The following is a 23,567-nucleotide window of genomic DNA, read 5'->3' as shown; positions in this document are numbered from 1 at the left end:
ACAGCTGGGAACACGCAGCATATGTAAAACAAGGGAGATGCGGCCAAAGGGCAATTTTCCTGTGTCAGGGAATCCTCTGGCAGCACAGAAATTGTCAAGCTAGGCAGATCAGTTTCTACTCCAGTCCTTGCCTCACCCAGCCCACAAGAGAAGATTACTCAAATAAATCCATAGAGACTGAGATGTTAGGAAAAATTGCCTCTTAAGACAAGGGGTTGTACTCAGCCGAGTCCTACTCAGAGTAAACCCACTGAAATTAATGGGTCTATGTTAGTCATGTTTATTAATTTCAGTGGGTTTGTTCTGAGTAGGACTAGTGATGGATATAACCCTAGTTTCCCCTCTAAGAACACCATCTTGGATGGGGAATTGGTGGACCTGGTGCCCACACATTGTTGGACTACAATTTTCACCATACCTGATAACTACTGGCCATGCTCAATGAAGCTGATAGGAGTTGGAGTCCAACAACATCCAGAGGGCTACAGACTCTCCATGCCTGCCCTACATATGTCATTGACGGGTCATGCTTTCCATTAATTCTGTCTCCTTTCTGCACAAACAATAAAACATATTTTCCAAGACAGCCAGCCAGCCAGGCAGAAGCCTCAAGCCAACAGCACAGGGAAGGAGAATATGTGACCTTCCACATGTTGCTGGACTACATCTCCCATCATCCCTGAACTTTGGGGCAAGAAATCTAATTGCGTGCTAAGGCCCAGTGCCCCGCAGTACCCTGCTGAATAATAAACACACTGACATGAGTGTTTAGGATTATGGGCTAAAACAGGCCATAACTTTATTGGCTGCAGATGTGAGCAGTTTGGTTTAGGCATTGGGTGAAGCCAGGCTATATCTTGACTCCTGCCTGTCTGCAGGGAGTCACACTAAGGGTAAACCACCGACAGAGGGAGCCCTATGACTTACATCAAATAAGAGCACCCTGGAGGGTCCCCGTTGGGGTCATGGCATGGCCCTAGCCCACGTCCAGGTTTTGGCCAGGATCCACACCCCCGGATCCCTTTAACAGGATACCCTTAATGAGGAGGGGCAGGCAGAGGCTACAACCCCCCTCCATTTAAAAAAGGCTTACCCAATGCCTAACCTTACAAAGTTGTGGTGATTGCTACTAGGTAGGTGAAAACCAAATGGCAGGTGCCAATTCGCCAAGTGGAAAAATTCCTACCCAGCCCCAACAACAAGGCGGCTGACATTTGTCCATAGCAAGGTTATGCCATAACAAAGCTTTAAAAAGAGGGCATGTGGGTAGGGAGATCTGGCAAGGAGGCAAGAGAGGGAAGCCCCCAGCCGCACCACTGTTTAAATTACCCAAAGCCCCTCCTCCTGCTGGCAAAGGTTGGCTGGGCAGGGGTCACACGGCCGGGGCAGACGTGGAGGGGACATCGATCCCCACCCTTGAGCTGGGTCACTACAGTGGCCCAGATGCCCGGCCACAGTGCTGCCCACTACGAAAGGTTAGAGGTCCTAACAAACACATATTAATTTCAGAACAACACAAAGCCAGCAGCAGAAATTCACTAAACCTTTGCCAAAACAGGGAACTCCAGGGGGATAGGTCAGAACAATGAAATGGTCTCCCATCCATCCATCCATCCATCCATTCTATTTGTAACTTGCCTTTCTGTCACTGAGGTTTCCAAGGCAGCTTATGAATATGTTTGGATAAAAGTTTTTCATAACTGTGGTCCCCCCGCCCCGCTAATGACCCACCCATGTGTTGAAAGAACATGTGAGGGGGCTGCAGCATGGACAGGCTAACAATGCCACATGCTGCGGCCACATCCTCTGCTGTCTGCATGTTTACCTGGAGTAAGAAAAGGCTCTACATAAGTACAGATTATGCATGCAGAGTCACAGTGTCGCTATGCTGCCTCACTTTCCTTTGCTTCCCTTTGCCTCCCAACATGGCAGGAGCTTCCTTAGGGGCTCCTTCAACTCTTGAGGTGCCCTTTTGTGGGCTTCCCTGATGGCATATGGCAGTGGCAGCAGCAGCAACCCTCCCAAGAGACCTAAGACTTGCTGCTGCCATTTAAATGTATCAACCTGCCCAGAGTGTCCATCTTGCTCTGGGGCATGGTTGTGATGGGGATTTAATTGCCAGGCCTTGCTGTTATGGTGCTTATCAAATTGCTGTGTAATGATAGCCCAAGACAGGCATTGTCAGTTGACCCTTTCAGGGCCCTGAGTCCTTGGCAGCTGCCCTAGAGTGCCATGAACTGACACCATTTCTATTCTAGCTCTAAAAATATTTGCTGAAGAGTTCTCCCAAGCACTGGTGCTAAGCCTTAGGTAGAGACAAGGTGAGGAGCCTGGGGCATTGAAGATCCAGGAAACCACCACCCGCTGCCCTGACCATGATGCCCATATAGTCCTTCCAAATGCCATGGGCCAATTGGACATCACAATACAAGGCTCTCATTCTCTCCGACTTGCACCATGCAAGGCAGTAGTGCAAAGACCTGAAGTCTCCCGTCTGTAGCCCTGGCTGCTCCTGGCATATGGGTTGATTTATCTACTCTTCTGTTGGAAAGTGCCCATTCTTACTCATTCTTCAGACAGCAAAAGGGCTAGGTTGCTAAGTTACTGATATTTGACATCACATCCTTCCCAAGGTGTTCCTACATTTGACAGGCTTGCATGATTTACTATGCTGGGTGGCTTGCTGTTCCCAGGCCCAATGACGTCCGTAAAGTCACTTGAAATTCAGATCATCTCCTCTCCTGCCCCCCTACCCGACCTCTTCCCAGCAAAACCTCTGGATTCTACGAGAAAATATTGAAATGGCTTGTGAGCAGCCCTGCTAGACACTGTGCCGGTGTGTTTCAAAATGCAATCAGCACCCTTATCTTATGCAGTTTTCCAGCATCTCTTTTTTTAATATAAGTCAGAAGAGGAAACAATGAATAGGGTGACAAGGAAGGTGGGGATGTTGGGATAAACCTATTAGTGGGCTAATTTTGCTTTGTGAACAAGTCACCTCAGCTATGGCTGGTACATATTAAGTCGATTAGCGCTTTTTCAAATGCTATGAGAAAGGTAATACCGCATATAATTTACTCAGTCAAGGGCATTTTCACCTGCTGATCAATTTACATATTCTCCAATGTCATTAGATTGAATCCAGTCATCAGAAGGAGAGAGGAGAGAATAAATTACAGCCTTTTGTTCATTTAACTCAAGTCATTTTACTCTAATTATCGGCAGGTTTTGTTTTTGCTCAAGACTACAGAGCTTTTAATTAATATCACACCTGTCCAGCTATTTGTTCAAATGTTCAAAAGCTGAATGTGTGTTCCTAACTTAGAGTAGTGCTGTTCTTGGAGTGGGTATCTGTTGAGACACTAGGGGAGTTCCCAGACTGCAGCTCTTTTGACATGGGGTCCAATCACACACCAACAAATTCAGGCTGTGCAATTGTAGCGGATTGGTAAATCCAGATTGGACTTTTTGCAATAAGGAAAGTGGCAGGGAAATGCCATGGAAAGTGTGAGAGAAAACTTGCTCTGGTGCAACATCCTTTAACCTCACCAACAAACCAATCAGAACAAACCAAGAGGAAGTCCACACCCATAATTGCCTTTCACTTCACAGCCTCCTCCACTCTCATTGGAACTGTTTCTCAATACTGGATGGCAAAGGGGTGAGCACAATATTTAACATGTGGATCTCTTGCACTGGATGGAAAGGTCATTTGTGAAACTATGCATGGTGTGGAGAAAGTAGATAGAGAAAAAAATGTCTTCTCCCTTTGTCATAACCCTAGAACTTACAGGCATCCTATGAAGTTAAACGCTGGAAGATCAAGGATAGATAGAAGAAAGTACTTATTCACACTCCGCATAGTCAAACTATAGAACTTGCTCCCACAGGAGGCAGGAAGATAAGTCTATTGATGGCTACCAAGCATGATGGCTATGTTCTATTTCCCCCGTCACAAGCAGCATGCCTCTGACTATCAGTTGCTAGGAATCACAAGTGGGGAAGAATGCCGTTGCGCTCATGCTTAGCTTGCTGGCTCCCCAACGTTCTTGGGTGGCCACTGTGAGAACAGGATGCTAGACAAGATGGGGCATTGGTTGATCCAGCAGGCTTGCCTTATGTTGTTTAGAGTTTTCTGAAGTGACATAAATACTTTTTTTGATGATGAACAGTATACATGTGGTGTCTCTACGTGTTGTAGCCTCCACCTGGTGGAGCCATTTCCCCAGAGGCCTCTATTTGGGGGTAGTAAATGGTTCTTTGGGCTGGCTTAAATTTGTCAAAATGTGTGTCTGGTGTTGGGCTGGACAGATTGCTGTGAACAGTAGAACAGGTGTGGGGAACCTTTGGGTCTCTGGAGGTTGCCAAACTACAACTCCCATCAGCCCCAGCAACCATAGCCAATGGCAAGGAATAATATGCCATCAATATTTGGGGGCTGAAAGGTTCAGCAACAACTGGAGGTCTAAAGGTTCGCCATCACTGCCATGAATGTTCTTGCACTAGATTTCAAGGCCCCAAACCGAGACTTTCCAAGTAGGAGAATTAGTGGAATGGAATGGAGAATGTATGGACATCTTCCCTTGCAGTCTCTTATAATGGAGAAGATGGACTTTCCTCTAGGACATGACCATGGTATATACGTCGTTATTATCCAAAGACACTTTTTGTCCATGCTGATTTTCTAAAATGCACAGTTGGGCAATACATTCCTAGGACCATGCAAAATGTCACAAAATAGTGAGCAAGTTTCAACAACTCAATAACCCTTTATTAGGCAAGATATTACACAAAACAGTGGCTGGGGACACAAGGGGGAAATCCTGCCTGATCGCCCCCCTCCTCCTCCCAACTGTGTTTTAGCTACATGAAGATACAGAGGATAATGAGTTTGCTTTTAGTATGTAGGATTTATTATATGTGCACGCCACCTTTCTTCCATAGAACTCAATGGTTGCATCCAATGCTAGTCACCCTAAGAGTAAACCCATTGAAATTAATGGACCTAAGTTAGTCATGCAAAATAATTTGAATTGGTCTACCCTGAGTAGGACTAGCAGTGACTTCAATTTGATGTATTTGTTTATTTTTACTTCCCTTCCAACCCATTAGATTAGTCTGAGGGAGATGGATTGGGCTCAAAATCACTCAGTAACCTTCATGCATGAACAGAGATTTGCACCAGATCTAAGTTCGCAACAGTATCAGCTGCCCCCGCTCCACAGGTTTTCAAGTGATAACAGATGGAAACATTTCAACTTACCCGCAATATGTCATCCACACAATTGGACTCACTGAGAAGGTTGACCTAGAAGGGGAGAAATGAATTATTCTTGTTATTACTATTATTAAATGTATTACCCTCCACTCACCCATAGGTTCCTGGACAGGTTACAACCATTTAAAATTCAGCAGGCAGTCAATGTGAAAGCAAACAAACTTTGAATTGTGCCAATGGAGCTGTTGCAACAAGGGAGTTGTATACTCCCTATAACCAGCGCTGGTCAACAATCTGGTTGAAATATTTGAAGTAAAAAATATCCACAAAAATGGATAAAAGAAGAATAGATTTTAGTAATGTAACAAACTTAATTTTCTACTTCCAAGTCAACTTTGTAAATTGAAGCAGTGCAAGAGAAGTGTTGCATTATTATAATTGCTTTTGGGTGGCAATGGTGGTGAGATTATATTAATTGCCCCTGGTTGAGGCTGTAAAATAGCTGAAGAAGTCCTTCTTTGCTACAATGCATAACTTAAAAAGCTAAAGAAGTCTGGATTTCAACAGGATTTTTACTACCTCCTCTTTAGTTACATTTCTAATTAAACCACTTTGATCTATTGATGCAAAGAGACACTGCTAAATGTATTCACTATTGAGGTATCTAGCCTTCCCTGAGATTCGAAAAACTCTTAGATCTGTATGTGCTCACACATCACACTTCTTAACTGCTCCCTAAAATGTAAAGGGAGAAGGAGATCCTAAAATAACTCACTTCCATTCAATTTATAAATTGCATTAATTAAATTCTACATTTCCAGCAGTGTGCAGCCCAGGTTCTAATGCAAGATCTAATTAAAGAAAACAGGAAAGTTGGAAACACAAAAAACACGCATACAAACCCCACCGCCACCCCCACATACCGAAATACTGGAATTGTAACACAGAATTGTAACTGTTTAGCCTCAAATTAATGAGGCACTCTGCTAAGCAAGAATGTCCATAAATCCCTAATGAGGATTTTAAACACATTAAAACTTCCTAATACAAAGTGTTTGCCTTTGTTTTTATCCAATAACAAATAAGCCAATAATTTTATGCCTCTAAATGACACTATTAACTGTCATGGCATGTTTTATTTGACAATAGCTCTATTCAAATACAGTAAAAACCAATTAATTTGCTTGCTGTGAAATGCTTCTTGATAGCTTTTATGGTTGCTGTTCCCCCTGCCCTGTTCTCAAGGAAATGTAAATAGGAGGTCAGTAGAGTGCCTGGTTTCACTTTAAAACACAGGGCAATAAGCTATAGATTTTCTATTCAGTTTGCATTTCAAATGAATGGTAAGATAACTTCCAATTTTTGGAGGGTCACGCAACATACAATGTCACCCTGATAAGCAAAGAGTTTCAGAGTAATCATTTTACGACCTGTGAAATAGCCAAATATTTGAGATGTGATCGTTGCAAAATTACCACTTGGCTCTCTCTTTAAACAACAGCCAGCAATTGAGTGCTTAGCCTCTATTCGTTTCCTACCACTTCCCACGCTCTGAAAATGCAGAAGCATAAAATCTGTCATTGCAATATTAGTGTATGACAAAGGTGGTCAACCTTTTTGGTCTGGCAGGCCAGATCTTTATCTCTCACCCCCACACTATGGGCTAGCTTTTGACAGCTGGGTGGGGCCACCCACCTGCTAATCATCTGGTGTTATGGTGATGTTAGGCAACTGGTAGGTGGTTGGTCTCCCCCACCTGTAAAATTGGACTGGCAAAGCAGCACCCAGCAGGGCTGAAATCCACCCCCCAGCCACCAGCTGATGTCACCCCAAAGCAGCTAGGATGGGAAGCAGCTTGCAGCTATGGAGGGCACTCACAACTTTCTCCATCTTCCATCCAATCAAGTATTGGACATATCAAGGTTCAAGGATATATTCTGGGCAAAGCACTCTGGAAGGGCACAGAGCAGGGATGGTGAGAAGTATGGATTTGGAGAGTCTTGAGGGTCAGATATAGAGAGCCCTGGAGGACCTCATTTTGTGAACTGACTTGGAGTGGCTTTCCAGGGTTTCAGGAAATAGTCTATACTAATCCTGTCTTGAGAAACCAGGGTTTGAGACTGGGGCCTTCTGCATGCAAAGGTAAATATTCTACAAATGAGATCCGTCCAACACACTCTGTGTCAGATCTCCTTTTTCCCTTTTGTGGTTGCAAGGCAAAATCTGGAAGAAGAAACAGAGCTATGGTTTCCACTTGCTATGTAAAGACAGTTGCCTCACTGTAATAGCAGTGCTATTTATTCTTTATTTTAATGAGGATTTTACATATGGAAAATAAAATCAGCATTGAGCACTTTGTGGCAGATTATTGCTACATGTCTTCTTACATTGGTTTGGGTGATTTTATAGTGGCAATGCTCTCTATGAATGAAATAAGAGGGCTTTCACCTGATTATAGAAATGTTGATTTGAGTTTTAGTTGGCTAATCAATTAAATTTGCAGCAATCTGGGTATGAGTGAAAATAATGGCTGTGAAACAAAAAGCATTCTTTCATGCTTTTGAAAAGAATAATTCCATCCTGCTGGGGAGCTAAAGAGCAACACCTCTTTTAAGATGGTGCTTGCCACCTGCAGTTTATTGTTTATATTGATTAGACACAATGATTTTGTGTCTTTGTATTTTAAAATCTGGTGCCCACTTAATCTAGGCACCTTTCTAGTCAATCAAATGAGTTTTTAATTAATCTCACTAAGGTAATCAATTAAATCAGGAGTGGTGAACCCCTAGTGGTTCTCTTTGACCACTTATTTTGCCAGTGCTGAGTATAATTGCCTTTAAACTAGACACAGTGCTGGGCTTGGCAGAGAGGTTTAAAACTCTCTGCTCAGTCCACTGCTGCAATGGAAATTTGAATCATGAAATAACCCCCTCTTCACTCATTAGATGATCCATCTCATGACCATGGAGTGGGCAATTTGAATCTCCATCAGACTGCTGGAGTGAGAAGAGAGGCTTGAACCTCTTTGCCTAGCCTAGTACTGCAGACTAGTACCTCACACTGATCAACTGATGAGCAGGAAGTGTGTAGTAGCAGCCTCCCCAATTGATCTGTATGGGGGTTATTCTCTCTCTCTTCTTGTCCTGTAGATGTGTGCCCTGTGGTGTGGGCATCTAAGAGTGTGTTTGTACCATGGTGTGGTCACACCCACCACAAGACTGCTGTTGAAGGTGTGGCTGCTGAAGGATCACAGCCAAGGGGAAATGAGAACCTCTGGTCAAAAAAACCAAACAAATATTCACCACCCTGAATTAAATGATACCACCCATCCATTACATCAAGTAATCTGAAGCAGCCACTTTGTGATACAGATAGGGATGTTGGAGAACTGCATGAAAAACAGTTCTCTACTTAGTTGTCTCTTGTCCTGAATGGAAATCAATCCAGCATTTATGATTGGTACTCGCTGCTGCTGCTGTTGCTTTCAGTCCACAAACGATAAGTAATTAGATTACGCTCCTCTCCTATATGCATTGTGTTTCCTTTGCATTGGAATGAATAGGTGGAATGATGGCAATGGACGTGGAACATAACTACATAAATTACATAAGTTACACAATTTTGCCAGTGGGTTGAATAATGTACTTTTGGTGGAAGATGAACTGCAGTGGAACAGAAACAATGCTGTGTGAATATAGGAGAAGAAGGCTATCGATGGCTACTAGTCAAGGTGTCTATATATTTCCTCCTGCAGCAGAGGCAGTATGTAGGAGATTATGAGCAAGAGAGTCTGATTGCATTCAGGGCCTGCTTGAGAGCTTCCCATAGGCAACTGGTTGCTTTTGTAGGAAAATAATGCTGAACTAGCTTGACTTTTGCTTTGCTCCAGCATGGCTCTTCTTGCTTTCTTATATTATTGGGGGTGGGCTCATTTTTCCTTTTCTAAATCTGTGTGACATTTGGAAGCAAGCGCCAATTTGCATTAGGGTAGGGATGAATCATATTTGTTTTACTTGTGGAATGTTAATGTTTGCCAATGCAAATATTTCAAAAAAAGGAAACTAAGGAATTCACTGAATCTCTTTGCCTGTGTGCCTAAGTGCTGCTGGGCCAGTCAAAGAAGATCAGCGGTCCCTTCCAAAATCCACTGAGGACAGAGTGCCAAGTAGTTCTTTTTTGGCACAGATGAGGTGAGTTCACCAGACACATGACTGTGACAAATCTAAGATTGTAAAAAAGCTCTTTGCAACTCTATTGGAAAGCCTTCCAGCTATTGGGCTGTCCAGAGACAGATTGGTTTTTAAGTGGAAATCCCCATTTATATCAAAAGAGGTTTCAGCTGGCAACATCCCTTCCCCTCTCTCTTTTGCTGGAAAACTTTGAAAAATAGACTGCAAAATGCAAACCAATTCCTATGCAGATGTCTCTGAGCAGTTGAAGGCTGCTTTAAATCTGAGTTAAAGGGGATTAAATTAGATAACCAATCTGACAGAAAAATGCAAAGGTATGGGACCCTGGGCAGTTGCCCAGTTTACCTCCTGGCATGGGAGGGAGGGGGTTGCAAACATGCTACCCTCACTGCCAGTAATGTGGGTTCTTCGGAAACATTTGTATTGAGATAGTTGGTTCCTCAAGAAGTGGTAATTTGCAAATGAGACTCAGTTGCACTGGAAAACTTTCAGTTTGCACTGAAAATTTTCAGATGCCCTAGGGAGCGGTCTCATTTTAGAATGTTTATTTTACTTCTATTTTAGTAAACAAAACTAAACACTTTGAAACTATCAAGCTTGCCTTATATTGTATTTGGCATCCATTATATTGTATTTGGCGCCCATTCTTTGTTACTAATGAACTTATGAAATGGAAAATATTCCATGGGAAATTAAAGAATTGGAAGAAATGCCCCTCGCCCCTGCTTCACTGCTCACTGCAGGTGAAGAAAACTGCCTCTCAGCTGTGTAAACTGGTCCTTCAAATACCCTTAGAATCAGGGCTCTTGTTTGCTAGAACCAGCTCTCTTGGAGGCAAGAACCAAGGAGACTGCATATGCAACCATAATGTCATTTCAGTTGTAGACATTCCAGACATTTAGATTTACATCACTGCCAGGATCACAACCGTTATATTGAAGAGGGGGATGCAACCAGGCATATCTGAAAGCTCATCTTATATGTTGCTCATCCCCCTTAAACTCTCTTTAATCAATGCACAAATGTAAATAAGACCAGGGAAAAAAATATGGGTTTCATTTGATCCCTAGCATCTCTTTAAAAATGAAAAATAAGTATCTCAATGTTCTTAGAAGAGATTCCAGTTGATGTCTCAACTAATATATCCGGGGGGAGGGGGAGGTTTTTCTTTCACTCTTCTTTTTTACATCTATCACCTAATCCAGATCCCCCTCCCCCTTTTAAAGATTGGGCTAACACCTGACATTGCTTCACTTGTGACCTTTTTCATCTGTCAAAACAGACAGGTTTTTATCCTGCCAGAGTCAACCCATAGCCTCAAAAGGTGCCGTGCCAAAGCGTTAATCCATTCTGCTAGACAGTCATTGAAATTATAATTCAAAGTTCAACTTCCTTTAGCATTTCCTGTTGAAATATTTTTGGCATCTCAGGGCAGAAAGTTGAAATCTGGTTCCTTGCAGAGACTGCATCTTGTGCCTCTCTATAAATGTTGGCCGTGAAAATTCCTTATTGTTGGAGAGATCAGCAGATGCTGGCTCCTATTAATTTTCTTTCCCCAACTCCTGCTCACTTTGAGAAGCCTTTCTTTTACCTTAGGATGCTGACCTGCTGCTGGACCCCATCAAGAACAGACAAGAAGAAGACACTGATATATTAGGCAGCTGGGAATTCCCAATAGCAGCCTTGGCAGACTTTCCTATTTCCATTCATTGTGACTGATACCGTAAACAAAATAAGTAAAGTTTGTAGGGAAACCACAGAAATTGAAGCTGTTTGAGCTCCAGATGTAAATGGGCCAATGCATTCTTTGCTAAACTTGCAAAGAGCCTCACAAAACGTTTTAAGATGCCAGTCTGTGTGCTCATGCAGATCAGTGCTTGTTTACTGTAGGTTCGGATGTAAGAAGGCTTTGTATTCCATCCCATCATTTGTTTGCCACATACAGCAATGTTTCCATTCCACTGCAGTTCACCTTCTGCCCAAAATGGCACCATTTGTCTCTCTGTCCACTGAGACAAAATTATGTGACTTATGAAATTAATTATGTAAATTGCATTCATTACATTGCTATTGTTTTATTGCACCCCACTCATTTCAATACTGACTGTGTTCACTGGGTTGGTTTCTGTTATGAACATGGGACGAATAAGCAAACACCATCAATTTCTGCCCCGATTTTCTATTTTAATCATACTTCTCTGATATCCCCAACTGTAGGCTACAAAAGATGAGTTAGCCCTTTTGGGGGAGGGGTAGAGCCTCTCTGTGCATGGCAAGGCTGGGTTGTGGGAAAGGGAACATAGGAAGTTGGGCTTATGCCAACTCCGACTGCCTAGATTGGCATGGGCTACACTGGCTGGGTTTCACACAGCGGACATGTTGGAATTTGAACCCGGGACCTTCTGCATGCAAAGCTGGCAGTCAGCCACTGAGACCTTCCCATGTATGAAGTGGGACAAGAGACAGGAACCATGAGACAGGACAATAGTCAGATCTGATGGGTAAGGTAAGAGCAATGACAAACCAGGAAGGAGGATCAATGACCATGTGAGGATACAGGAAGTCACCACAGCTCATGAAGATCCTGCTGCTCAAGAAAGGCTCAGCTGGAAAAGGAAGTCCTTATATACACATCCCTGCCCAGGAAAAAAAACCAATGCCCAGCCTGGATTGGAGAAGCCAAACTAGACCTGGAAGGTTATACCCAGGCTCACCACATGGGGCAGCATTCAAGAGTTGGAAATGGCCTAGTCACCTAGGTAAACAGGTAGCCAACCGGTTGAGTAGCTGTTCTCAACATGCGGCTACACCATCAAAAGTTGTTGAAAAATCTACAGGCTTGGTTGGGCGTGTGTTCTTTTCACTAATGCTCTTTTCACAAATGTATGCAGTTACTGACACTTTACCTTAGCAGATGTGTTGTCATACACATTGCTTGGCTAGATTGCAAAATGTGGGGGAGTGTGAATACTGGAAGGATGGCTGTGGTTTGGTATGCTCAGTGTTTGAGAATGTGTGAGTGATCTGGATTCGGCTTTAAATGAGAAATGGAGCAATTTTCTCCCCTATTTCTCTCCCATCCCTAGAATAATAATAGTAATAATAATAATAATTTATTTGTACCCCACCCTCCCCAGCTGGAAGATGATGTTAGGGGCAGCTACCCACACTCTGTGGGTCTCCAGCCTAATTCTCTTCATCAGCACTAAGCAGCATTGCCATTTATTCAGGGAAGATGGAAGTTTGTTTTCCAAAACATCTGGAGGGCACCAGGTTGGGGACAGAGTGAACAGAGTGTTTGAAGCTCTCTCTCTTTTTTTTTACCTTTCTATGGCAGAAAGGCTTGATTTTTCTCTTTCTTTGAACGTCTAAACTGTGCAGCTTGGATGCTTTGTCTCCAGGGTAAATAAATTAATCTTTGGGTATTATTGGTAAACTTCTTAAAATGAAATCAACAGAAGGCTGATAAGAATGAAACATATTTCTTATATTACAAAGAATATGAAAAGGTAGAAGAGAATGAGCTAATCTTTAATAGGCCGAAAGCGGGAAAATATCTGTTATGTTCTGAACACCTGACAAGGAGAAATGGTGGCATAAATTATTCCTTCACAACTGATGAGGCTCCAAGACTTAATTCCATGCATCATGGCAAGATAACACACAGTCTTGTGCAGCTGACTCCCATAAATGCTTGAGGAGACAAGATATCTTCTAACATTCATTTGGCAATTAAAAAAAAAGTTTGCAAACATTCTGCACAAAATCATTCAAAGCGCTCTCTCTCGCTCTCTCACACGCACACAAACACATACACAGAGAGAGAGAGAGAGAGAGAGAGAGAGAGAGGGAGGACCAGAGTCGTTCGGCAATCAATCCGCCTCCCCAATGAACTTTGGAACTGCTGCTCTGTGGCGAGGAGTAAGGGTCTCCTAACAACTCTCTGCACCTGTAACAAATTACAGTTGCCAAGTTTCTTTGCACAAGTCATGACTGTTTAAAATAATATCACAGTGCTTTAAATGTATGGTGTGGATTTGGCCACACACACACACACACAATTAAAAACACATCCACTAATTGCAACTGGTGCAATATTTAGAAGGGAACTTTGAAATCATGTGGTCTAACCCCCTGCTCAATCTAGGAATCTTGCAACTACAGATGGCTGTCCAACCTTGGCTCACCACCATCGAAGGAAGACCATTCCACTGTAAGAATCCTTTAAATTTTAGAACTCTTCTCCTTAATGTTTAGCCAAAATCTGCTTCCTTGAAGTTTCCACCTATTAGTAACACCTGTCGTAGTAACAATGATGGTAACAACAACTATAATTATAGTATCGACAACTATAATTATAGTAACAAGGAGAAGCTAAATCCAATATTTTATGAACATAATAACAAGGCAGACCTCCTTTGAAAGGTGGTTCTGGAGAGTTGGCATGAGCACCAAAAAAACAGGTCTCCTTTCACCTATCTCCATAAAAGAGTAATCCAAAACTTTGATTGCCACCAACTGCAGATGGGGAACTGAGCAATGAAGTTGAGAATGTGAAGCTTGTGGTCAGCCCCAATCAGCTGATTGGCGGTAGCATCAAATGCATCACCCTGATGTCATAGGGATGTCAGATGACTGACAAGTGGTCATGTCACACAGTATTACTTTATTCACAGCTGCACCCACACCAGCATTTGTGAGTCAGTCCTCACATGGGCTACCCTTCCATCCCTTATCAAAGTGACATGGAGCAACACCATGAAGAAGCCCTATTTGGCATCTACTATGTGATAAGCCACTGGAAAGCTATCAGGGTACTTCTCTTTGCTCCGATCAGATGATCAAACAGTGGGCCAGTCAATGGTTAGTTAAATTTGCATCCTTGCTGGACATTGTGGCAGAAAAACCAATCCAGTGCAGATGAGTTTGTGGTCTGATAAGTCACTCTTAATGCTTGCCAAATCAGTCTATTGTCAAAGTACTTCTTTGTCAAAGTACTTCTATTAAAAAGTGGGCTTACACCAAAGTTTAACCCACCAAAAATGTTCAAAGCAAACAAGGGGGGTGTTGTTGTTTAGTCGTTTAGTTGTGTCCCCATGGACCTTCCAGTGAGCACTCAGGGCTGATTTCCTTAAGAATAGATAGGTTTGATCTTCTTGCAGTCCATGGGACTCTCAAGAGTCTCCACCAGCACCATAATTCAAAAGCATCAATTCTTTGGTGATCAGCCTTCTTTATGGTCCAGCTCTCACTTCCATACATCACTACTGGGAAAACCATAGCTTTAACTATATGGACCTTTGTTGGCAAGGTGGTGTCTCTGCTTTTTAAGATGCTGTCTAGGTTTGTCATTGGTTTTTATTCCCCCTCATTTAGCTTCATCTGTTCAGCCTGTTCTCAGCTGCTTGCCAACCAGCATCTGATGGTCTGACACATTCCTTTTTATTATTATTTTTTAGGGTTGCTTCCTAATGTAATCCCAGTCTTAGGATGCCAACAACGTGAAGGGACCATCTCATTACAAAGCCAATCGGATTAGGCAATGTGAGGCTATCATGAAGCCACACTAGAGTGAGGGCAGGAAAAAATGCCATCAATCTAAATAGGCATTCTGACAATGCCACATTGTCAGTTTGATTTGATTAGGTAATGATGCCACAAAGCAAAGAGAAGCCAATGCTTCTTACCTTCAGACTGGGGGGGGGATCAATGTTCTCACCCCCTTGTGCCCCCCTCAGTAATAAGTAATAAGAGGGAAAATGTTCCAAGGGGGAGTGCATATGCATGGGGCAAACTCTTTGTTTTACAGTGTCTCTCTTACAGCCAAACCCTAATTTTCCATGTGCATAATACTTTCACATTTTTCCTAACCAGGTAAATCAGCATCAGATTTAGGGCAGTGCAGGCGGTTCCCCCACAAAGGGCGCTGAGCCAAGGGGGCACAAAATTGAAATCCATAATTGAGAAGATCCCTTTGGGGGAACCAAATTTTGGTCTTACCAAAGTCCACCCCTGGGTTAACGCATACCAATCAGGAGGAAACCCACCAGAATGTAGAATATATGAAGAGGAATCTGTTACTCCCAATATAAATAATTGACCCTTCAATGTCTGAATTGATTCCCATGCTCACTTCAATGTGGCCAACAAATTATGTCAGCAAATGACATTCCTCAGGAAAAGAGTGCGGGTAAACAGAATAATGCTGCTGATGCAAACTAGTAGTTTTCTTCCCATCTGTTTTCCTAAGTAATAGCTGAATTGTTTAATCCTGGAGGAAAGCACCCATTTTAACCAGCACATTGCAAGCAATAGCCTCTGGTACCGAATATACTGCAGGAAGCCACGGCAAACAGCTTAGGAGGAGATGAAACAAAGAGAGGGTCTAATTGCCATGCAAAGCACAGCATCTCTCAGATGTGATGAGAAACGTGACTGGTCCCAGGGAAATTTCAAAATATGACCACCCAAGCATAACAGAGGAGAATGGGTGAAAACCAAGCAAATGGCAACAAGGAAGGAGGGCAAGTACTGTTCTAGCTTAGTTCCTTTGATATAAATACCTAGACAGAGTGACTGCTCTCTGTTCAAAAATACATATTTCTGTGCTAATATAGCTGATACTTGTGTCTCTCTGTGTGCAATCTAAAGAGCCTGGTGGTGGATGAAATCTTAACACTTCTGGGAATGTAACTGGGTTCAGTCATTCAATATTACTTTTGCGGTAAAACATAATACTATCTCATCAAACATACAGGGCACACACTAAGCTTTGGTTTTCGTTTTCTCCCACATAAATGTGAACCAAAATCGCAGCATATAGAGGATTTCTAGGGTGGGAAGAAGGATGATTCGGGAATAAACCTTTGCACTATGGCACAGCATCCACTCTGGTATATATCAGTGGAGCTTCTTAAGCAACCCGATTGACAGCAGAGACTTGCAAATGTTTACTCAGAAGTAAGTCCAATTGATTCCAGTGTGCCTTAGTAATGGTGCATAGGGTTGCAGTGTAAAAAACAAATGGAGGCCAGCAGGAGGTCTATCTATAGAATTATGGATGTGGCTCTGCATCCAGATGCAAAATAGTCAATGGACGGTATCCAAGTGTGTCATTGCATGGGCAGAACAACTTCTGCTCATGCAATGGAACTTCTTCTCCCTCTCCTCTCATGTGCTGTCCTACAAATCTGCTCTAGGGGTGCATCTAACTCTCTTGGAGCAAATGCAGGGAAGTTCCACTTGACAATGGCTTCATTGGTTGCTACAACCCAGTGAAATTGTTATCTGCATTGCAACTTGACACGGGGAAGGATTTCCCATCTACCTTGCAATGCAGGTGCAAATTTGATTCCACCTGCTGCCTCAGCCTACTTGTTGCATATACAAAACAACAACAACAACAACCACAGCTGCATAAGACTTTCTCAAGAGTAGTGAACTTGCATTTCATTACTGCAGCTGAAAGACTGACAATAATTATATTAATGCCTCCTATTAGATGTTAAGCCCCTGAGCAGTATGTTGCAGGTTTATCTTTGACTAGTACTTACCATTTGGGGGCTCTCAGGATTATCGCTGTAAGATTCAAGGCTGTTTTCCTGGATTAACAACCATGCCTCCAATTTGTTCATGTATACTGAGTCTATCTAATTGCTGGAGTCATAATTTTTACCGGCTTGATGCTGATGGATACCAGACAGAAAAAAACCGGGATGATCAGATATCAACAGTAATGCGCCTCAGTTTCCTTGCAACTGCTGAGCATTGAAAAATGAGGTGAGAAAGGAGTCTCTAAGTATACAGGGGCTTTCCCTTCCACTATTTTCACTGGCTTCATTTTGCGGTTTGCACTTTTGAGTCTATAGCTCCTAGGATTGTAAGGTAAAGGTAAAGGTAAAGGACCCCTGACAGTTAAGTCCAGTCACGAACGACTCTGGGGTTGCGGCGCTCATCTCGCTTTACTGGCTGAGGGAGCCGGCATTTGTCCGCAGGCAGTTTTTATGGGTCATGTGGCCAGCATGACAAAGCTGCTTCTGGCAAAACCAGAGCAGCACACGGAAACGCTGTTTACGTTCCTGCGGAGCGGTATCTATTTAGCTCCTTGCACTTTGACGTGCTTTCAAACTGCTAGGTGGGCAGGAGCTGGGACCAAGCAATGGGAGAGCCCGTTGCAGGGATTCAAACCGCCAACCTTCCGATCGGCAAGTCCTAGGCTATGTGGTTTAACCCACAGGGCCACCCAGGTCCCAAACTCCTAGGATTGTAGGAATGGTCTTATATACACAGTGGGATTCAAACCCTTTACATAGTTTCTCCAGTGAAACAAGTTGCTTACGCTTCTGCCTTACTTATGTGCCGGAGCAGAGGAGAGGGTGTATGTCTCTTTTCCTCCTGGGTTTCCCTTCTGCTACCCTGCAAAACTGCCCCGTGAATTACAGGCTGAGTCCTTTAAAAGAGGCCCCATGGACACAGAGTACACATGTTTCACAGGGACTCTTTTAAAAGACTCACTCTGTACTAAGCCATTTTAAAACCTTCTTGAGAAGTGACGATGTGTAAGTGTGTTCACTGTAGAACTAACATTTCCAGAGTTGCTGATTTATGGGGAGTCCAATAGAACTCAAGTTGTAGAACCTGCCAGTTGACTAACAGTGGGCATCATCAAGCAGTCAATTATCAAACACAGCATGAAGGAAGGAATGGGCAGATCAAATTAAGAAAGAGAGAAAGAGAAAGAGAGAGAGAGATGGAATTATCTGAAAATCTCTGTTGAGCTTATCCAAAAGGATTATTTCCCAATACCTTGACCTCAAAGAGAAGAAAGTTATTGTTTTTACTGGTTCTGCTAAGAATATGAGCAATTATTGCATATTGTACACAAAAACACTCCAGGGGTTGTATTCAATGCTAGTCCTACTTAGAGTACCCCCACTGAAATTAATGGGTACGACTAGCTTAAGTCTAATAATTTTAGTGGGTCCTTTCTGAATATGACTAAGTTGGATACAATCCCAGGTTTCCTAAAATAATCAAAACAAAAGGCAGTGGGCAAAGCTTGATCAGGTTGAAACAGCCGAATTCTATGCATAAATCCATTTGAAAATGATTCCTCCTCTATCCCTGGTTCTGAGTGCATTGAACAAACTTTATCATTGTGAATCTGCAACAAAAAAACCAAAACAAACCCAAGTAGAAGCCACTTCTTGAAACCACTTGACCTCCTAGCTTATTCACTTTTATCTCCAGAATGAGTATTACACAACAGTGCCAGTACTGAAGATCTGGCAGACTCTACATGAATCTTTTTTCCAGTTTGCTCTCATTTCCACACAACTTAGCAAAATAATTTATTTACAACCCTCCCAAACCGCCAGCTGCCACAGACCGCTAGTAGATTCCAAAGGCCTTCCTCCCTGTCTACTGCATTCTCTATTGTCAAGAGGCAATCATGCCTCCAGGTGAAGATTTAGGGAGCCTGTAATGCTGCACTCTGCATCCTTCTCAATAGGAAGAGGCTACCTACCATGCGCTCCCCACCAACTCCCAGTACACATTGTTGTTGCAGTCAAAAGAGTAAGCCGTCACTGCAGGATACTGTTGCTTCTAATTACAGTATTATCGAGGAATTTTCCTCGCTGGATTTCTTTTATCACTGGCCAGGCTTTTATTAGAACAACAACTACAACAACAACAATGGATCCAAAGCCTTATGTAGTAGCTTGCAAGGCACATCATATATTCACAGTGTGCATTAGAAGCTTAGGTGTTATTTTGGAGGCACTGATTTACTGTGTCCTTTATCATGCCATTCTAAAGGTTCGAAATTAAACCTTTCTGTATATGGAGGTGAGCATGGAATTCTGGTTAACTGGTCACCTGTAGGAAGGTCTGTAGCTCAGTAGTACAGCACCTGCCATAGCAGTATCTCCTGTCTGAAACCAGACAGCTGCTACCAGTTAATGTAGAGCTAGTCAAAGCAATGGCCTGACTCAATATAAGGCAACTTCCTATGCTCTTGTGACAACTGAAATTTTCCTGAGCCAAACTCATAAAACCAAACAAAATTTAAATTCAGGGGCTTGTGAAATCTCACTTAAAAGAAAATGTGAGCTTTCAAAAATCCAAATTCATCTCCCAGTTGGATTTAAATTGAGCCGACAGTTCTCAAGGGGAAAAGAAATCACACCTGAGACAGCCCAAGCTCTTGGAATCACAAGGAATATATTTTCCCAGAAGAACTGAAGTTCATCTGATAGGAGCTCTGGGGAACTCACTCGCCCATAGACATAAATTTTTATGGATTTGCAGTCTCTGGATTTCTTTGTGAAGTGGTAGGCCAAGTGAGAAAATGCATACGTAAAGGGTAAAGATGAAAAGGTTTTTGAAGTGCCCAAAATATTTTATTGTTGCCTGATCCATTTCAGAGATGCATTTTGGAGACAATAAGTGCATCTGAATACCAGGCACTGCGGATCACAAGTGGGGAGAACGCTGTTGCTCTCAGATTCTGTTTGTGGGCGCCTCACATGAATCTGGTTGGGCACTGTGAGAATGGGATGCTGGATTAGGTGGGCCATTGGCCTGATATAGCCAGGCTATTCTTATGTTCTTTTTTAAAGAGTGTTCCTTATCGACACCTTGCAAAGATATAGAGCTGTTTCTTTTTTCTTTCCAAATGCAGCAGTGCTACATTTTTTGCAATATATTTTTGCATGCATAGGCCCAGCAATTGAAGCTTATTTTGATCATGGAAAATGGGATGGTGTCCTTCATTGCACTTGGTTATGGGGCTGTAGATCAGACCACATGGTGAACACACAGCTTTGTCCACCAGAAGGTGAGCCAAGGGGCTCAGAGGAACAGCCTGATCTTCCACAACATTGCTCCCTAGCTATGAAAGTGGCACCACTCCATTGTACTAGATTTATGGAATTTGATCCTTTTATTAAGAAGTACCGGTATGTTTATGTGTTTTCTCTGACTCCCTCAGTGAGTACAGTAAATGAAGAGTACAGCAAGATCTCTGCAAGCAATCAGGCTAATTGCTATACTGCTAGTTGTATATTGTGTGGGGGAGAGCATGGAAACATCACTTGCAAGTCTTTAGTTCTAGATATGGGCCATGCGAAGATAAAGAGGCAAGATGCATTGCTTCCCTAGGCTTGGTGATCTCATCCTTTTTAAGTAGTGCTGAGAATATGCACCCGGCATTACCAGGCTTATCGCTCTCGTTCAATGAGATTAAACTTGTAAATCTCCAGTATCTTTTCACTTTGATTCTGGGCTGCTCCAACACAGTTTACAGGAAAATAAAAAATGGGATCCTTGATCGAAACAAGAGCACCGGGGCACCATAAAACCCTTTCAATCTTCTTCATGTGTAAAAAGCAAGCTCCCGTGAGATGGACCCATTCTTCAAAGACAAATCAGCAGACAAAATAGACAAGGCCAAACAACCAGGGAACTGATCAACCTCACAATGTGTGCACCAGTTTCCGATACTCAAGAACACCAGCGCACATGTAAGGTATATATAACGTTTCTTTAGATTTAAAATTGAGATCAATTCAACAATATCAGAAAAATATTACAAGTATTTCGGACTCAATGTAATGCTGACAAGGCTTCTTTGAGGCATATCCTGTGACTGTGTCCGGTGGGGTCTTCTTTCCAGACAGAAAATGATCTCTGTGTTAACTTTGTTTTGAGGGAAAATAATCATTGATATTTGCAGATATTCACAATGTTTAAATTATGTTCTTGCAATATGAAGACTAACAAATAAACAACAAAAGTGGCTGCATCAACTGAAGTATAGTGTCCTGTTCAAGGGAAAGAATAGTATCGCTGTATTCTGCCTGGGTCAGACCACACCTGGAATACTGTGTCTAGTTCTGGGTGCCACCATTTGCGAAGGATATTGACAAGCTCAAATGGGTGCAGAGGAGAGTGACTGAGATGATCAAGGGTTTGGAAACTGAGCTTTATGAGGAATGGTTGAGGGAGATGGGTATGTTTAACCTGGAAAAGAGGAGACTGAGAGGAGATATGATAGCCATCTTCAGATATCTTCAAAGGGCAGTTACACGGAAGATAGAGCAAGCTTATTTTCTCCTGCTCTGGAGGGTAGGACTCAAACCAATGGCTTCAAGAAAAGGGAAGAGCTGTTCAACAGTGGAACAGGCTGCCATGAGAGGTGGTGGTGGACTCTCCTTCCTTGGAGGCTTTTAAGCAGAAGTTGGATGGCCATCTGTAATGTATGGTCTAGTTGAGATTCCTTCATTGAAAGGGATTGGACCAGATGGCGCTCGGAACCCCTTCCAACTCTACAGTTCTATGATTCTATGATCTACTGATTCCTCATGGTTGCACACCATTAGCTCATTTGTCAATAATCTGAAGACTGAAAGGACAAAAGACCTTTCAACATTTGAATTTGTATATATCCAGTATTTGTTGTTGTTTAGTCGTTTAGTCGTGTCCGACTCTTCGTGACCCCATGGACCAGAGCACGCCAGGCACTTCTGTCTTCCACTGCCTTCTGCAGTTTGGTCAGACTCATGTTTGTAGCTTCAAAGACACTATCCAACCATCTCGTCCTCTGTCGTCCTCTTCTCCTTGTGCCCTCCATCTTTCCCAACATCAGGGTCTTTTCCAGGGAGTCTTCTCTTCTCATGAGGTGGCCAAAGTATTGGAGCCTCAGCTTCACGATCTGTCCTTCCAGTGAGTACTCAGGGCTGATTTCCTTAAGAATGGATAGGTTTGATCTTCTTGCAGTCCATGGGACTCTCAAGAGTCTCCTCCAGCACCATAATTCAAAAGCATCAATTCTTTGGTGATCAGCCTTCTTGATGGTCCAGCTCTCACTTCCATACATCACTACTGGGAAAACCATAGCTTTTACTATACGGACCTCCCTATACCCAGTATAGGGAGCCTTTATTCTTACAAATGCTGAAGTATAATTCCCATAAACCCCAGCAATCATGGCCAATGGTCAGGGGTGATGGGAGTTGTAGTTCAGCAACACCGCAAGAGGCAAAGTTTTCCCTGTGCTTGGCATATTTTACAACTGTCGATCTTGTTTGCATAGCTATTATTTATTTCTTGCTTTCCTCAAGCCAAAGTACAAAATGCATTGAAAACAGCTAAAAAACCATTGAAAGCAACACTGCAAATAACAGTGGATGAATTGAAAAACAATACTGTACGGTCATACCTCGGGTTACAGATGCTTCAGGTTGCGTTTTTTCGGGTTACTGATGCGCCAAAACCCGGAAGTACCGGAATGGGTTATTTCCGAGTTTTGGCAGTTGTGCATGTGCAGAAGTGCTAAATTGCGCTTTGTGCATGCACAGAAGTGCTGAATTGCAACCTGCGGGTGCGCAGACCCGGTGCTGTCGGTTGCAAATGTGCATCCCACACGGATCACATTCGCAACCCAAGTGTCCACTGTACTAAGTAGATGCCCCGGAATATATGGACTGCATATATTTATATGTATGTTAAAATTAGGATTGATGGAGAGCCAGTGTGGTGTAGTGGTTAAGAGTGGTAGACTCGTAAACTGGTGAACCGGGTTCGTGTCTCTACTCCTCCACATACAGCTGCTGGGTCACACTTCTTTGTAGTCTCTCAGCCCCACTCACCTCACAGAGTGTTTGTTGTGGGGAAGGAAAGGAAAGGAGAATGTTAGCCACTTTGAGACTCCTTCGGGTAGTGATAAAGCGGGATATCAAATCCAAACTCTTCTTCTTCTTTTTGTTGTTAATGTGAGCTGATGTTTCTTTCTCTTTCCTTTCTTTTTCTTTCTTTCTTGCCTTGCTGCTTGTTTCATTGTCAACCCCAAACTGAAATTGGAGAGAGTCCAGGATGCGGGGGGCGGCGGCGGCGGCGCAATTCTCTTGAATTGCAAGGTTTAGCCCATAACAAACCTTTTACAATGTTTTCTGTGATTCTGTCCTTGGAGGTTAAATTTTTTTTTTTTTGCCAGTATTGGACACTTACATTGCACACCATGCAGACCAAATCAATTACTTTCCAGACCAGCCACTTGAGCCAAACTAATTATAATGGGTCAGAAGTTAAGATGAGAGAGAGAGAGAGAGAGAGAGAGAGAGAGAGAGAGAGAGAGAGAGAGAGCATATTTCCACCTC

General features: G+C 42.9%; 1 protein-coding gene across 12 annotated transcripts in view; it reads right to left on the bottom strand.

Moving 5' to 3' along the window:
* Positions 1-23,567, bottom strand: part of AFF2 (ALF transcription elongation factor 2) — a 386,246-nt gene that overhangs the window by 154,728 nt on the left and 207,951 nt on the right. For all 12 annotated transcript variants that reach the window (XM_083595537.1, XM_083595543.1, XM_083595532.1 and 9 more), the window contains exon 4: positions 5,264-5,308. In XM_083595537.1, coding sequence (XP_083451663.1) covers positions 5,264-5,308 — 45 coding nt within the window. The remainder of the gene's footprint in view (positions 1-5,263; positions 5,309-23,567) is intronic.

The sequence above is a fragment of the Podarcis filfolensis genome (assembly GCF_964270895.1).
Source record: "Podarcis filfolensis genome assembly, chromosome: Z".
NCBI lineage: Eukaryota > Metazoa > Chordata > Lepidosauria > Squamata > Lacertidae > Podarcis > Podarcis filfolensis.
Note: the sequence above shows the minus strand (reverse complement) of the source record. Positions and strands in the feature narration are given on the sequence as shown.